This window comes from Maylandia zebra, linkage group LG19, assembly GCF_041146795.1.
Source record: "Maylandia zebra isolate NMK-2024a linkage group LG19, Mzebra_GT3a, whole genome shotgun sequence".
Taxonomy (NCBI): Eukaryota; Metazoa; Chordata; class Actinopteri; order Cichliformes; family Cichlidae; genus Maylandia; species Maylandia zebra.
Genome location: NC_135185.1, coordinates 11,249,341 through 11,261,985, shown reverse-complemented (window position 1 = coordinate 11,261,985; position 12,645 = coordinate 11,249,341). Strand labels below are relative to the sequence as shown.

At 45.4% G+C, this 12,645-nt stretch overlaps 1 protein-coding gene across 3 annotated transcripts in view; it reads left to right on the top strand.

The window, feature by feature from the left end:
• The window catches only part of col12a1a (collagen, type XII, alpha 1a), a 50,650-nt gene that overhangs the window by 4,580 nt on the left and 33,425 nt on the right, over positions 1-12,645 (top strand). For all 3 annotated transcript variants that reach the window (XM_012923393.5, XM_012923392.5, XM_012923391.5), the window contains exons 3-14: positions 514-633; positions 717-860; positions 1,323-1,376; positions 2,461-2,724; positions 2,814-2,978; positions 3,206-3,379; positions 3,483-3,773; positions 3,874-4,476; positions 4,938-5,216; positions 5,297-5,572; positions 5,663-5,935; positions 10,193-10,462. In XM_012923393.5, coding sequence (XP_012778847.2) covers positions 514-633; positions 717-860; positions 1,323-1,376; positions 2,461-2,724; positions 2,814-2,978; positions 3,206-3,379; positions 3,483-3,773; positions 3,874-4,476; positions 4,938-5,216; positions 5,297-5,572; positions 5,663-5,935; positions 10,193-10,462 — 2,913 coding nt within the window. The remainder of the gene's footprint in view (positions 1-513; positions 634-716; positions 861-1,322; positions 1,377-2,460; positions 2,725-2,813; positions 2,979-3,205; positions 3,380-3,482; positions 3,774-3,873; positions 4,477-4,937; positions 5,217-5,296; positions 5,573-5,662; positions 5,936-10,192; positions 10,463-12,645) is intronic.

Here is a 12,645-nt window from a genome sequence, read left to right as displayed (position 1 = left end):
CCAACAGCTACATGGCATCGTTGATTCCATTGTATAATCGGTAACTTAAGAATGAAGTCACTGTTGTGTTTGTTACTCTGAGCTCGGCTCCATCATAAAGGCAGTTTAATATGTGGGGCATGCGTTGTAACTGCACTTAGCATGTGTTGGATGGTTCACTCAGTGTCTGCACTTTAGTGGCGTTTGCGTGGATTCGTGCACAGACTGACGTGTATGCCAGTGCTTGAGTTGCCGGGCCGTCTCGGCTGGGCAACTCAAACAAGCGCCATTTTGCTCCAAAATGGCTTCTCACACTTTTCCATTGTCACGTGTTGCTCACCTGTCACCCTCACAGAGGGACGTGTTGTGTGTTTGGCCCCAACAACGAACAAGTCCGCTTCAGCCACGAAGTGTTTGTCGTTGGGATTAATGTGAATGTTTAATCAAAGATGCCCTTTTATTTCATTTGATCAGAAATACGCCCACGGTCACACGCGTCTTGTGTTTTAACAGCGTTTCGTCTCTTATTTGCAGTGGAGCCGCCCTCAAACTTGAAATTTCACATTCTAAATGAGAATACAGTGGAAATGTCGTGGATGAGACCCTCGGCAACGATAGAGGGCTTCAAAATACAAGTGCAAGTGCCGGATGGAGGTCAGTGCGTGTGTTGGTGTGCTGACACTACAAACGCTTTGAAACCCTAGCAGCTTTCTAACTTCCTGCTTTGCTCCTCATAGATGAACCGACCAGAGACTTTACCCTAGATGCATCTGCCACTATGACATCGCTCACTGACCTGACCCCTGACTTGGACTACTCTGTGTCAATAAGCTCCTATTATGGCTCAGAGGAGAGCATCCCCATCTTTGGACAACTGACCAGTGAGTTGATTATGCTTTATAAACATATTTTTCAGTGAAAAACAGGTTTTTAAAAAGTAAGTGTATGTTTTTACGCTCTATAATGTTCTTATTGTGTCCTGATGTGAATTCAGGACATCAGGAAATCACTTTTCCTTGCTGGCTATTGAAACCTCTGAATTATGTTCACTGATACAAAGCATTTACTCCCTCGGCAACACGGAGAGAATTTAATCATATAATATGCTAGTAAAAGTCAAGTAATAGCATTTCCATCCAGCCATAAAAAATCTAGGAAAGGGAAAAATCACATCTGTTTACCGACTCTTGAATTGCTCGCTGTTTGTAGTTAATGCAGCGTTTGTGTGTGTACGGAGCTGCTTTTATGATGTGTTGATTTTCTTGCCTTTTTCCGCTGTGAAAAAGTACACAGTGAGGCTTCAATGTGCGGCGCTAACTCACCGAGTGTTTCCTGTGTTTCAGTCCAGTCCAGTAACAGCAGCGGACGAGTCAGGAGGCCACAGGCAGATGCAATCAGTGAGTATGCTTACTGCAGTGTCGGCCAAAATCCAAACACACCCGACCCTTCGCAGGGCTTTCCGAACTTTTAAAATGTATTTTTTCCTTTTTGACTGTCATCATAATATTTTTCCCATGGAATAATTTGGTCAGGCATCTTACTGGGTTCTAACTGGGTAGACAGACAGGGTTTTGGCAGCGAGTGGAAAGGCACATTGGTTCCTTTAATTCTAACCAGCAGCCTGGTTAGAATTAGGAAGAAAAAAAAGTAAAGGAAGGCTTGAAGCTGCAAGAGAAAAGCTCCCTTGAGCTCTCAGCTTCAACCCTTAAGGAGAACGATTTTGGAGGGGAAAGGAGCAGGAGGCAGGTCTGAGGTACGAGTTCAGCTTTGATCAAGCGTCGCCATTGCAAACTTTCCTCAGCTTATTCAAACTGTCCGTGGTGACTGATGGGCAGACGTGCTCACTTTTCCCTCATATGATGATTGGAAACTGCAACCATGAGTGCAGATCCTCTGAAACATTAAGTCAGAGCATTTTGACTGAAGATGCCTTTTTCTGAATGTTTCATGTGAGACAGGAGGAATCGCATTTAGAGTCAATGAGAGTGCAGGGAGCGAGGATTAAAGTCCATCCACATAAGCCCTGCCAATTAGCATTTCAACTTAAATGTTCTGTTGCATCTGTGATTTAAAAGCTTGAGGATCTCAGTGTTTAAAAGTAGATATTACCAGTGGAATTTCTGCTGAATATTTAGTCTACAAAGGCACATTTTTGCCTCAGTCTGCTGGAATAACTGCACCAGCCCACTTTTGGCAATGGCTCAGAGTTCCTTTGATGCAAGAATGCACATCTCTCAGTAGTCCAACTACCTGTCAAAGATTTTATTTTATTCAGACGGACAGAAGAAATGCCATGATTTAAAATATCACCGTGAGATGTAAAGAATGTAGTTTTCTGCTTTCTGAGATTTTAACCCCATCGTTCACCAAAAGTTGAAAGCCAATCCATTCCTAATACGAATCAGTTAAAGTGTGTTTATTCATTCTCTCATCGACTGTTCTCCTGATTGACGGTCTTTCCTGTCCGCCGTCTGTCCTCAGAGTGTTCGGTCAGTGCGATAGCCGACTTGGTTTTCCTGGTGGACGGCTCTTGGAGTGTAGGAAGAGAAAACTTCAAACACATCCGGAGCTTTATCGGCTCGCTGGCAGGGGCCTTTGACATTGGCGAGGACAAAACCCGTGTGGCGGTGGTTCAGTACAGCTCAGACACTCGTACAGAGTTCCCCCTCACTCGTTACACCAGGAGAGGAGACCTGCTCCAAGCTATCAACTCACTTCCGTATAAAGGAGGAAATACCATGACAGGTACGATGTTTATCAGGAGGCTTTGAATCGCGTTTTTTAACCTGATTGCGAGCGAGGACTTAAAAATACACATGAACTTCTTTTTAAAGGCGATGCCATAGAGTACCTGGTGAGAAACATTTTCACTGAGGCAGCTGGATCCAGGAAAGCTTTTCCAAAGGTAGCCATGATCATCACTGATGGAAAATCCCAAGACCCAGTGGAGGCGCATGCTAGAAGACTTAGGAACATTGGAGTGGAAATATTTGTCCTAGGTATGGTTTATTATTCAGTGTTTTTTTTCCTTTCTGATTTGTGCTTTCCCATGTGAAAGTCTGCCTGTTCTCAGAAACCATTTGATTTTCCATCGATGGCTCGTTTTAAGATGCAGTTTTGCCCCAGTAAAAGTCAAACTGTTGTATTGCCTAACATAAGCAATGCCCTAAATCACATCTGTAAAGCAGACAGTCCTAACACATGAGTTACTGTTTTTCCTTCACAGGTATCAAAGGAGCAGATGAGGATGAGCTCAGGGAAATAGCCTCCACACCTCACAGCAAACACGTGTACAATGTGCCCAACTTTGACATGATCCAGGAGGTCCAGAAAGAGATCATAACACAAGTGTGCTCCGGTGTTGACGAGCAGCTGAACATTCTGGTCAGCGGAGAGGAGAGTGAGTCAAGTGATATTTAATACATGCCCATGCAGGATTCATCTAAAATGCTGTTACAGTATACTGATGTGCAGCATCTTGTTTACTTTGATGCCTCCCACAGTGGTGGAGCCAGCCTCCAACTTGGAGGTCACAGAAGTTTCATCCAAGTCAATGAGGGTGACGTGGGCCCCGTCTCTGGGTGATATCACGGGCTACAAGCTAACCCTCAATCCCATGCTGCCCGGCATGAAACGCCAAGAGCTGTACATTGGGGCTGGACAGACATCCGTCAACGTCCGTGACCTTTCCCCCGAGACCGAGTATGAAATCAGCCTGTACGCACTCAAAGGTCTGACTCCCAGTGAACCCATCGTTGAACTGGAGAAGACGCAGCCTGTCAAGGTGTCAACAGGTGAGGTGGTTTGCTGTCATGTGTGGTCAGCTTTTAAGTTTGATGTACTCGTGAATGAATCACAGGCAGTCATGTGACTTGGTTTCCTGTCTTTTTCAAGAGTGCTCACTGGGAGTGGATGTGCAGGCCGATGTAGTCCTGCTGGTCGATGGCTCGTACAGTATCGGATTACAAAACTTTGCAAAAGTCCGTGCCTTCCTGGAGGTTCTGGTCAACTCCTTTGACATCGGACCAAACAAAATCCAGATTAGCTTGGTCCAGTACAGTCGCGACACATACACCGAGTTTGCCCTCAACACTCACCATGACATTAACGCTGTCGTCAGAGCTGTGCGCACCTTCCCCTACCGCGGCGGTTCCACTAACACCGGCAGGGCCATGACTTACGTCAGGGAGAAGATCTTCGTCCCAGCTCGTGGAGCGAGACAGAACATCCCCCGCGTCATGGTCCTGATCACAGACGGAAAGTCGTCAGACTCTTTTAGGGATGCGGCCACCAAACTGAGGAATATTGATGTGGAAATATTTGCTGTTGGCGTGAAGGATGCGGTGAGATCAGAGCTGGAGGCCATCGCTAATCCACCGGCTGACACCCATGTGTATGAGGTGGAGGACTTTGACGCTTTTCAGAGGATCTCTAAGGAGCTGACTCAGTCCATCTGTCTGAGGATTGAACAGGAGCTGCTCAACATCAAAAAGAGAAGTAAGTAGAAGAAGATCAACTCCTTTACTATGATCTGGAGCTCAGATTTACTTCTCTTTCTGATGGTTTCCATGTGTTAGCACCTTCACACTGGTCCACAGGATATTAGACCCTGAAATGTGACTGCATTTTTAGCCGCTGACGTAGTGGCAAATAGCCAGAGCAGTCATGGAAAAGCTAAACAGAGAAACATATTTTGTAAATTGCTGTCAGACATGGCAAAATTGAATCATTTCATCAGAGTTGCCAATAAACATACCACAAAAACCACGGACGTGCCTCTTGAATGAGCTCGAGTGATACCGAGAGCTGCAGCCCAAAACACTCGACAATCAGCCAGTGTGCCGTCCAGTGCTTCAAGATCTCAACTTTTGAAATCCATATTTGTTAAACTACAGTAGCTTTATAAAAGTCACGTGCAGGTGAGGCTCTAACTACCTGACTACCTCTTTGATTTTCAGGTTTGCTTCCACCGAGCGATTTGCGCTTTTCTGAAATTACCTCCCGAAGCTTCCGTGCCACCTGGGTACCTCCTCTTGCCAATGTCTTGTCTTACCTGCTACGTTTCCGCAAGGCGGAAGATGTCACCGGAGACTACATTTCCCTGGCTTTGCCCGGCGATACCAACACAGCTGTCCTTCCCCATCTTTATCCCCTCACCACCTATGAAGTCAATGTCTTTGCTCAGTATGATAAAGGAGACAGTTTCCCTTTGACGGGTGAAGAGACAACTCTCGAAGGTAAGAGATTTACCTGAATTTAACAGAATGTAATCAAAATAAAAACACTGAGCATCTAAGAGTTGCGTTTTTCTTCTCAGAACAAGGAGCTGTAAGAAATCTACGAGTGACAGAAGAAACAACCAACAGTTTCAAGGTGTCGTGGCAAGCCGCGCCGGGTTCAGTGATCAGATACCGCCTGTCCTACGTCCCGCTGAGCGGCACAGGAGAGATACTGGAGGCTCAGACCCTTGGCCCAGAGACCACCATAGTCCTCCAGGAGCTCTTCCCCATCACTACCTACCGTGTGTCTGTGTCTGCTGAGTACGCATCCGGCCTTGGAAGCGAGATGCAGGTGGATGGAACCACCAAGGAGGGTGAGCGAGGACAACTGCTGACACTATTGTCAAACTGAAGTTTTGAGAAATGTGAATTTTGAGAAATGATGCATTTTGATCTGTTTTCAGTCCGCGGCTCTCCCCGTGACCTGCGTGTCTTCGATGAAACAATATCTACGATGAAACTGGCGTGGAGGTCTGCTCCTGGCAATGTTCTTCAATACCGCATTGCCTTCAAACCTGCTGAGGGAGGTGAGAGGAAGGAGATCTCTGTCAAAGGAGACACCACCCAGGCTGTACTGAAGAACCTCCAGCCAGCCACTGAGTATGAGCTGTTTGTCAGCGCTCGCTATTCTTCTGGTTTGGGCGATCCTCTCCTGGGCACCGGAACCACCTTAGAAGGTAAGAGACGCTGCCATATTGGTACTTTAAAGCCTTTGAAGCACAGTCGGATCATGTTTATTTCCAGTGTTTGCAGCATGCTTTGTAGATGTGCTTAGTATTTCCAGCTTAACAGGCCCCCTATTGTGAAACTACACGCATTTGGGAACTTGTTTCCTGTCCTCTAAAGGTCCCTGCACCAATAAAGTGAAAGTTGTGTAGTAGTTTGGAAGGTTGGTGTGAAAAATATGGAATGTGTAAGCGTTCTTTTACCACAGACTCCCCGACACGTCCTCACTCCTAAAGCGTAATATTTCACGCTACGTGACAAATCATCGATATATTACGCTTCCGAGCACCCAACACGTCTCTATGTTACGAGATCTGAAAAATGAGGAAACATGAGAACCGTTTGGAATCAATCTACACATGTATGTTCGTTTTACTTAAATCTGTTTAAAACGTCATTAAAGTGCTGGTTAGGGTTAAGGTTAGGGCTGGAATACCGCGGGAGTGTCATTCTACTGGATTTCATCCGTAACCCGGCGCGTAGCATAAGAACGCGGGTGGTCACCTTTCGTGTTCCTCAGGAACGCCTCAGGACTTGACAAATCATCAGCATATTACGCCTCAGGAGTGAGAACGGGCTGGACTCCTAGCTCGGGGTGACTTTGCCACCCATGAAGGCAGTAAGATGGAAATGAGTGGGTGTGGAATGCTTGTAAACCTATGGAATGACTTGGAACTGACTTTGAGAGGCATATGCTCGCCTGCTGAGACCTTTGCATCTCTATGACACGCGAATGATTGTGTTAGAGTCGCTCAGCGGGGCTGTCTCTCTGTCAGTAATTGCTACTGATTGCAAATTCTGTTTATAAAATCAGGAATTTTATTAGTTGTGCATTCAGTTTTATTGGGGAGCTAGCTGTTCTGGCCCAAATTGTGGTTTAAACGGACAATAATTTGAATCTCAATAATGTGTGAAGAGATAAAGTCTGCTGTTGTTTTGGCCAAACTGTTAATAAAAGGGCAAAAAAGAAAGTAGACTTGGCCGATTTCACTTATGAGTCCTTTTTGGGTAGTTAAAGATCAGAGAATGAATTTTGCAGTAATAGAAAAAGTGGGACTGTGTTTTCTTCATCTTGTCGAGTGCCAAGATGAAAATGGCACGGTGGCTGTTTTTCATCACATCTAAGTTGTGCCTCATTTGAATCAGAGTCTTCTCTGAAAGCAATTTAAGCCCTTGGACATATTAAAGAGTACATTTCTTGGTCTTTACAATTATGTTGTTACATTGAAATCACTGGCGAGGTCCTGCGTGCTGGATATATCTGCTTTTAATAGGCTTCCCAGTGCAGGTTGAATAAGAAGACTCGAGTGCAAAAAATTAACTAAATTTCCGTCTTGAATTTACAACTTCAACAAAGCATTTTTGTGTAAATTTCGGTGACCATAAAAATGTGGATGAAAAGTGGTCTCGTCTTTATTTCTTGCTGTTCCCACACTGACCGGAGAGCCCAGTCTGGATTAAAGCCGTCTCCACAGGTCAAATCTGTGCAGTCAGCCCCACACCCCCACAGGAAAAAGCTCCATGACAAAGCACTCTGTTTAGGCATTTTTTATTAAGCTGTCATGATATCAGCATGCCTAAACACTGATCTCATTGTGTGCCACTCTTTTTGAGTGACCCACTCTGTGAAGTCCATGTAGGCAAGAACTGGAAGAAAGTGGCTCGCACAAAGGCCTCTCTCACGGCCAACAGAGGATGGTAGACAATACAGAAGCCTTGAGCAGAGCAGAATTAAATCATCCTGAAACGAGTGGGAGCAGAGAGAAGGTGTGACACAGAATGCTTACATCAATGTGTTAAATGTGGATATTATACACTAACTATTTACTTAAGGAGTGGGAGTGTTAGTCGGCATGTGGAAGATGTTACCTAAGAGGACCCTGAAAGCTGGGTGAGCTGTCTGTCTCGTCTCAGGGAGAGCCGTCTGTTCATCTTCCTCCAGGGTGGGGCAAAGGACAGGCAGGGGCAGAGAGAAAGGCAGAGGGAAAACAGGGTACTTGAAAATGTGAACCACAATGCCTCAGGGTGACCTGGTGGGATAAAGGGCTGTTTCTTCCCTAAGAGGTCAAACGTTCAACCCCTCATTTATCAAATGCTTAACTACCTGCATGACACCTCTGATGTGTTTATGCCATGAAGGACTTTCGAGCTTTGACTTGCACAAAAGCTCGGCACCAGGTGAGGTTGTAGCACTTTGGCTCGGTTTCCTCTAACCTATCCCTTTAATGAATTTTGTGCAGTGCCAGACTCTTTGGCGTGCCACATATTTTTTTCTACCACTGTAAAAGGTCCTTTGAGGTAAAAAGACTAGGGACAGGCAACCCTGGCTGACAGACACTGAAGGCTTGATCTTCGTGGCCCACGTGTACGTCTTAGCTGACCAAGAGCAATAAAGCGAAGGAAGCTTGAACCTGGCTGCCAGTGCTGAGATGGCACAATGTATTTCCCGATGTGATTTTGAAGGAGTTTGCAGAGAAAGCAAGCGTGCTCAGTCTAGTCAGGTAATATATACAGTGACCCACCTGAGTCTATGTAGCTGCGTAAAACGATTAGGACAGTGCTGGCAGGTTAGTCGTGTTTCCTCTGAATTTCTCTTGCCTGCTGGCACGACTGATTTCTTTCAAGTGCCGTCTGCAGTCATTTATATTTTCGAGCTTTAGACGTCATTGGCTGCAGATGTGAAGGTTATGTCGGCACATGCCCTGCAGGAAATCTCTCAGATGATCTTCGGTTGTGTCATATGCGGTTTTCTAGACATGGGTGAGGCCTTACTGTTATTTTGTGAGCCACCCTCGTTCCAGATCTTAATTTGAGAGTTCCTCGCCTTGATGGGTAGGATGCTCAGGAGGCGGGTGGGGTGTTATATAGAGGCGGCTATAATTGTTCTATTTTGATAGGTGGCACTGTAAACAATGCAACAAGATCTAAACATGTGTTTTGTAACCAAGCACTGAACTACAAACTGTGCAGAAAAGAAGTGAAACTTGTTTTTTTGCATTGCTGTAGAGGTTTTGCTTGGACTGGAGCATGTGTTTCCCCTTCTCTATAGCTTGTCTGCAAGTGCTGATGAAAAGTGAGCCGCTGTCTGCAGAAACCATTATGTTGTGATTTTTATTTTTATTTTTTCCACCGTTGGTTCACGCACAGCCGGTAAAGTCAGTCAAGTTCATCTGCTTGGCAAAGATAATTCTTTTGATGGAACAATCTGGGTATTTATGAGCGGTCCACGCTGTTTTCATGGTATCCATAAATCTGGAACTCTTCATTAATTTGTGGCCGTGGCCATTGCGCTTGACAAGTGCCTCCTCTCTTTGCTCTCAAGGTGCAGATTTCTGCTTGGCAGGCACGCCCGGTGCCGTTACTTCCGTTCGCTTTCCAATTCAGCCAGACTGGATAAGTCGCAGGGCCTGAAATCATCATGCATTTCATTTATAGGACTTTTCTGTTCCATTACATTCTTTTCAACTGCATTTTTGCTTTTATTAAATCTCATTTGGTGAGGTTTGATAGATGAGGTTTGAGTGGGACCACCCAGCTGGTCAGCTCTGCTCTGCTCGCCCGCAGTGGGTTAGGTGTTTGAATGAGGATCAGGATCCCGGAGGTTGTGTGGGAGGCTGTGCGTGGCAGCTCATCCTCATCCTCCTGTGAGATATCCAGCTCCTCTATATGGCGGCCAGATTGAAGAGCCGTCTCAACACGAGCGTCCCTCTCAGCCAGGCGTGCGCTGGCCGTGCGTTGCGAGACGCCACCGCAAAGTTCCCTTCCCTGCCTTTTCTGCAGCTTTCTCCTCTCATGACAGTCTCCTAGGAAAAGAGAGTGAAGGAGAAAAACGGCGAGCACAGCATCTGCAATTGTAGCGAGCGCACATTTCTGGATCGGGTTTCCTCTGCTTCAATGGAAAATTAAAGAGCTGTCAGGAGAGGTGCTGAGGATATGTGATTAGTTCTGCAGAAGTTTTTCCAACCGTCTCTTATTATGAAGGGAGAAAACTGTGGGTGCTCAAACACATCCTCAGGGGTTAAGGTGGAGACAGATGAGTGATGTCTGGTGGTTTATCACCGCCATTGTTCATTCCGTCCCTTTCGTCAGATCTTTATATGTCTGCATTAGCAGTACTAACAGCATCTCAGCCCAAATATAAAGTACTGAACCAACTCAAAACAAACTTCTATGTCTGATCTACTTCTGCCTTTGAATCCATCCCCCAGAGCTCGGCTCACCCAGAGACTTGGTGACCAGTGACGTCACAGACACCAGTTTTGCCGTGTCTTGGACCGCGGCCCCGGGTAACGTTCGTCAGTACAGGGTCACGTACAAGTCTCTGTTCACTACGGAGTCTGGGGAAGCAGTAATACCAGGAAGCAGCACCACCACAGTTTTGCAGGGTCTCACCCCAGAGACACGCTACGAGGTGTCTGTGTTTGCCGTCTACGGCCATGGAACGGGCCAGGCATTGGTTGGAGAAGAAACCACAGATGGTAAGTTACTCTTCTTTTTTCTTGGTCTGTTTCGCTTTCTTCATAGGCTTTCTGTGTGAAGTCTGAAGACTTCATCTCGGTCATGCCTAGAAAGTGTGAAGCTAAGTATGTGTGATGTCACCGTACAGCCATAAAACCACAGAAGACACAAAGGGACCTTCAGATATTTCCCCCCACCTAAAACACAAACAAAGCCTTAGGGCTTCTTGCATCTGTTAAACTCCAAATACGGTCCAGGAGCATCATCACTGAGCTTTCTGGGTCAGTGACGCAGGCTTAAAAGTGGTCCAGGAAAAAATAGTGTTGAAAGTGGTATTTTGTAAGCTGTAGAAAAAGGGAGCTGTCATCAGCGCTTACTGCTCAGTTCATTCTGTTGAGCTCAGAGATAACGTCATAGCTGATGCCATTCGCCTGAGCAGTAACGAATCTGGAGACTTCACACGCACGTCTTCGAGGCTGTGCATGTATGTTATATATGTGTGCAGAGGTGATGTCATGTCCAGGACACCTGCACGAATTTTCATGGGAGATCCAGAGCAGATAGGCCTCACTCATGCATATTGTGCAGAAACTTGCACCAGTTGGGAGGATTTTAGTTCAAGAGTTAGTAAAAAAGATTTCAAGGAAAAAGATTTCCAAACACTATTATTGTTTATTGATTCTGGCAAGCAGGAGAGGGGGCATACCCACCAAATACAACCATCCTATCTAGAACCTCCCTGGGCCGAAGCGACACGCAGCTAACTTGGATGTGCTTCCCTTTTCCATTAATAAACGTGCTCCCACCGATGCAGAGGGCTCTGAATATTTTCCTCAGCCCATTTCAAATCCTCTGACAATTCAACAACAACAACAACAATCTTTATTTATAGAGCACATTTAAAAGCCTTGGGCATACCAAAGTGCTTTACATAAAACAATAAAAGGTTCAAACATTGATAACGGATAAATAAAAATAACGAGTTATGTTCATAGATAAAAGCTACCAATAAGAATGTCTACAGCACATGGGTAATAGCAAGATAAAAGCTGTACCACCATAATAAAAGACACCAATAGAAAGATAGGAGGGAATTAATACAAGAGGTCAATAGGTCACAGCAACCAAACAAACAAACAAACAAACAAACCAGCAATTAAAAGGTGGAGAAGGCAAGTTTAAAAAGATATGTTTTAAGCTGTGATTTAAAAGAATGAATAGAATCAGATGCCCGGATGCCAATCGGGAGATTGTTCCACAGCACAGGTGCAACAAGAGCAAACGATCGATCACCTCTAGTCTTAAGTCGAGATCTGGGCTGAGCCAGCAGTAACTGTGACGATGACCTTAAAGCCCTAGCAGGAGCATAAGGGTTTAAAAGGTCCTTAAGGTAGCTGGGTGCAGTGTTGTTAGTAATTTTAAAAGTAAACAACAAAATTTTAAATTGAATACGATATTTGACAGGCAACCAGTGCAGATCGGCAAGGACAGGAGTAATGTGGGCAAACTTGCTGGTTTTAGTTAGAATGCGAGCTGCAGCATTCTGAACTGTCTGTAATCTCTGTAAAAGGGAAGAGTGGAGACCACAATAAAGTGAATTACAATAGTCTAGCCTCGACGTTACAAAGGCGTGGATGAGCTTTTCGAGATCTTTATGCGGGATATAGCGCCTAGCCTTAGAGATAAGACGAAGCTGGTAAAAACTAGATCTGACAACAGCAGACACTTGTTTGTCAAGTGAAAAGGAGCTGTCAAATAAGACACCCAGATTCCTGCCAGTATCAGAGAGAGAACAACTAAGAAAACCAAAGGCATCCCGGAGTTTGGCACGAAGGGCATTACTACCAAAAATCATAATCTCGGTTTTCTTCTCATTAAGGATAAGAGAATTCGACAACAACCACTTCTTGGCCTCAGACATGCATTCTCGGAGGCTATTCAGAGACAGAGCAAGATCGTCGTTTAGCTCAAAATAGAGCTGGATATCATCTGCATAATAGTGATAAGCAATATGGTATTTCTCAAAGATGGCACTTAAAGGAAGCAAGTATAATGAGAAAAGGGTAGGGCCCAGCACAGATCCCTGGGGGACACCACAGCAAACAGGTACAGCCGAGGAAGAGGATGTAGCCAGATGTACCGTAGAGAGCCGATTGGAGAGATAGGATTTAAACCAATCCAGGGCAGCGCCCTTGATGCCTAC